The 3,736-nt window shown below is 41.6% G+C and overlaps 1 protein-coding gene across 1 annotated transcript in view; it reads left to right on the top strand.

Moving 5' to 3' along the window:
* Positions 1 to 3,736, top strand: part of SUDS3 (SDS3 homolog, SIN3A corepressor complex component) — a 50,503-nt gene that overhangs the window by 9,099 nt on the left and 37,668 nt on the right. Inside the window, exons 4-6 of the mRNA XM_019506767.1 lie at positions 789 to 844; positions 1,509 to 1,580; positions 3,293 to 3,312. Coding sequence (XP_019362312.1) covers positions 789 to 844; positions 1,509 to 1,580; positions 3,293 to 3,312 — 148 coding nt within the window. The remainder of the gene's footprint in view (positions 1 to 788; positions 845 to 1,508; positions 1,581 to 3,292; positions 3,313 to 3,736) is intronic.

Consider the following 3,736-nt stretch of genomic DNA (forward strand, 5'->3'; position numbering starts at 1 on the left):
GACCCCGCAGGCTGGGTAGAATGGTCTGGCAGGCTGCATCTTGCCCACCCCTGATCTACAAACATCAAGAACAATACAACAGACTTATTATGCCCTCTTAGCCTTGGGGGTGCCTCAATCTTCATGGCTCAGTTCCCTATTTTTAGGATGTGAATGTGTCCCTATCTTGCATAGGCTGCAACTTTAAAGTAAGCCCCTCATCAATATACATGGAAGACGAGATACATTTGAGGCGAAATAAACTTTGACCTCCTGCCTTACAACTCTGTGAATTAACACAGATCCATTCTTCCCATCCTGCTTTAAACACTGGAGAATGCTGCAAATGCATTTAATGAAATAAAGTCTATTACCAGAATTCCTAGGCTTGGCTTGGCGTTGTGTTGCCAATGGTTCATAATAGAGCAGCTTGCTTCTTGCATTAGCAGTTACCGTGCTGCATCATGTATAAATCCTTGTGTATGCTCTTGTGAGATGCTCCATCCGCCCCGCAATCTCAGTGTTCACGAGCTGTGCCTGGTACCTCGAAGTATATAGAGAAAACATTTAAAGCTGCATCTATGATTGAATTGCTAATTCTCCTAATCAGCATCGAATCTTCAGATTCAGCCGAATTGAATCGGGACAGTGATCTGAATCAACGCGTCAAATCACTGTTCCCCAAGTCGGGCTGAATCCAAATTGAATGAGGCCTGCTTTGCACACCCCTAATATTTACCTGAATAGGTGGTGAAATGAACAGTCATTGTTTGTTTTACTGTTTATATAATGCTGCCCTTTTGTTACAGGATGTATCAGGACAAACTGGCATCACTTAAGAGGCAGTTACAGCAGTTACAGGAAGGTAAGAAGTTTTTTCTGAAATAATAGCAGGTGCCTTACTTTAAAGTGCGTCTTAGAACAAGAGCTTACAGCCATCCTTCAGAATTTGTGAGAGAAGTTTTCTGTAATCTTTTTTCAACTACTAGTTTGCTTGCAATTGAATATGGGATGGGAAGGGTAAGAAGTGTTGTATTCTCCTGATTTGGGGAGAGCTATGTAAATGTAAAGCTTCGTAGTCCATCTAGGAAAATGTCCCTTAAAACAGTTACCACTAAACAAGTTGGTCATCTTAGCCACATTCATTTTTCACTGTTATAATCCAGCTTTTTTTTTACTTCTTTTTTTCCTTAGTGTTGGCCTTTGGCAATGCTGTGCCATTTCAGGGCAGTATTTTTAGGCTGTCCTTTGCATTTTGCATGATGCCCCTCAGTTAGGCATGTGCACTAGTGGGAATAATTCAACCACTTTGTCTTTTTCTGCTCCCCTGCCTTCTCTCCTCCACCAAATACCACCCATTCCAGCAAAGTGTAATATGCTTCTGTTCTGGTTGGTTTTGCAGAAGCAGGTGAGCAGACTTATATTTAGTCTTTCCCATATAACTGTATCTAGCATTTCAAGTAGTCTGGGATCTCTAAATAGTAGAGCAAATAAGGTCCTAATAGAATTTGGTGACTAATTTCAATCAGGTACTTTACAAGAATATCAGAAAAGAATGAAAAAACTGGACCAACAGTACAAGGAAAGGATCAGGAATGCAGGTGAGTTGGATTTCATTGTTTTTAAAAAAAGGCATCCAAAGAACCTTTATGGCATTATGGTTACAGATGTACTGATTCATTGCAGAGGCTTCCATTATACCATTGCCAAAGCCCTCAGGCAAATAAGGCTAGTTATAATTGTCCCATTGTCATCTTTGGCATACAAAAATATGTTCAGAAGTAGTCATTCATGTGGCATCCAAATACATATAAACTTATCTTCTGAAATAGATTGCATAAAATGCTATTGGAGTCTTTTCCAAAATGTATTTGACTTGTGTTCTGTCCAGAACTTTGTCTGTTTTTTGAAATACTATCCTGTGACAATATCAGGAACATTGGTATGCAGAGGATGTGAAATAAGGCCTGATTAAGAGCCCAAGTTTGCTGCTTTTATATTTATTGTCATAGTCTTGAATAAAAATTCTGGAGGTGCATCCTTTATACAGAGCCCAGTCCTGGTCAGCTGAAGTCAGTAGGAATGTTATTACCAACTTTTCTTGGGAGTAGGGCTGTTCCATTTGTAGGCGATGTGCTTACCTCATTCTGATGTATGAACTGGGTTATGTCTTTGAGATGTGCTGTAACACATCTTCATTGGTATGCAGCATGGGTGCTCAACCCTTGTCCCACTGGCCAGATCCAGCCCTGGCACTGTTTTTTCTGGCCAGTGGCACTCTCCACAGGTCCAAAAACTTGGTGGCATGGGAATGGTGTCACTGCTGCTCTGCTCTCAAATTTCCAGACCTGTGGTGAGCCCCATGGGCCAGATTAACATTGCCCTTTGCACTGGATTGGGTGTGCAGTGCAGGACAGTACAAGACCTAACACTGGCACATGGGGCTAGGTGGGAAGGCCTGATCTGCCCTGCTGACCAGCCCCATGCCACTCTTCTGGTCTGCGGGGCCAAAAGATCAAGCACCACTAGTATGTAGCAGTGATGCACATCTCATCTGCCCCCTGTGGGCCAGATTTAGAGCTCAGAGCCACATTATATGGCCTGCAATGCTAGAATTTAGCAATAGTCACATGAATTGCTGCAGCTCCTGGAGTTGCAGCAACCTTTGCTTTTCTCACGAGGAGCTGCTCATGGATTTGGAAGTTTGGTGGAAAGACAGATAGTGGATTTAGATTCATATGAATTCAAAGGTCTGTCCCACCCACTTAAGTAGGCAAAAAGTACTGTGTTGCTGCAGAAATAAATTTGAGGAAGCAGCAGCCAGGCCTAGTGAAATATGTTTAATATATGGTCCTTCACGGATTGTATTTCTAGCAGTATCAGCTGCATCCTGTAAGCTTTCTTTTTAAAAGTCAGATCTGGTGCAGACTTACTTTAATGGAAACTTAAGCAGCTGGCCCTTTCTCAAGTTTATTCAGAACTGAGCATGGCACTTGGATTGAACAGAAGCAAATCATAAATTGGTTACTACTCTATGAAGTTTGCTGCCATTTTTCTTCTGAAAACTTACAGAAAGTTCCAACCTGCATTAATGTTTTACAGAAACTTTGACACACATACACAGAAATTGACATTGTAGAAGTGTAAAATGTGCCTGAATGGCATAAGTATGTACATTGTTTACCTCTCCACCTTTGCTGTATTGAATCATTTAGAATTACTAAAGAGAGTCATCATATATCTTTAAAGGATAGTAAAGTGACACTAATTAGACCTTTGGGTTGTTTGTTTTGTTTTTTTTTTTATCTTGCAGAACTTTTCCTTCAACTGGAAGTAAGTATTCTTTATCATTTATCTCAAAAATAGGAATGGTAGTCCTTTTTGAGAGAACTATGTAGCATTTTCCATTAGGGATGTGTGAAGCTTCAGTCCCTGATTCCATTCAGCCCAATTTGGTGGCCAAATCTCCAAATCCAAATAGAGTCAGAGGACCCTTTAATCTCTCCGAATCGAATTGGAACCCTCCAAATCAATTCGGAGAGATTCAGAAAGATTCGGACATAGATACAGCTTTAAATGTTTTTTCTACATACCTCTAGGTAGCAGGGGGTTTGTGAATGCTGAGATGCTGGGGCGCATGGAGTGTCCCACAGAATCACGGGGGGGCTTCCCAGCACATTCAGCAGCAGACCTGGAAGTGAACCAGAAGCACTTCCGGTCCATTTCCAGGTCTGCTGGTGACTGGTGCCTCCTGGGT

The sequence above is a fragment of the Gavialis gangeticus genome, unplaced genomic scaffold (assembly GCF_001723915.1).
Source record: "Gavialis gangeticus isolate Ggan-Ray unplaced genomic scaffold, GavGan_comp1, whole genome shotgun sequence".
In the NCBI taxonomy this organism is placed as follows: domain Eukaryota; kingdom Metazoa; phylum Chordata; order Crocodylia; family Gavialidae; genus Gavialis; species Gavialis gangeticus.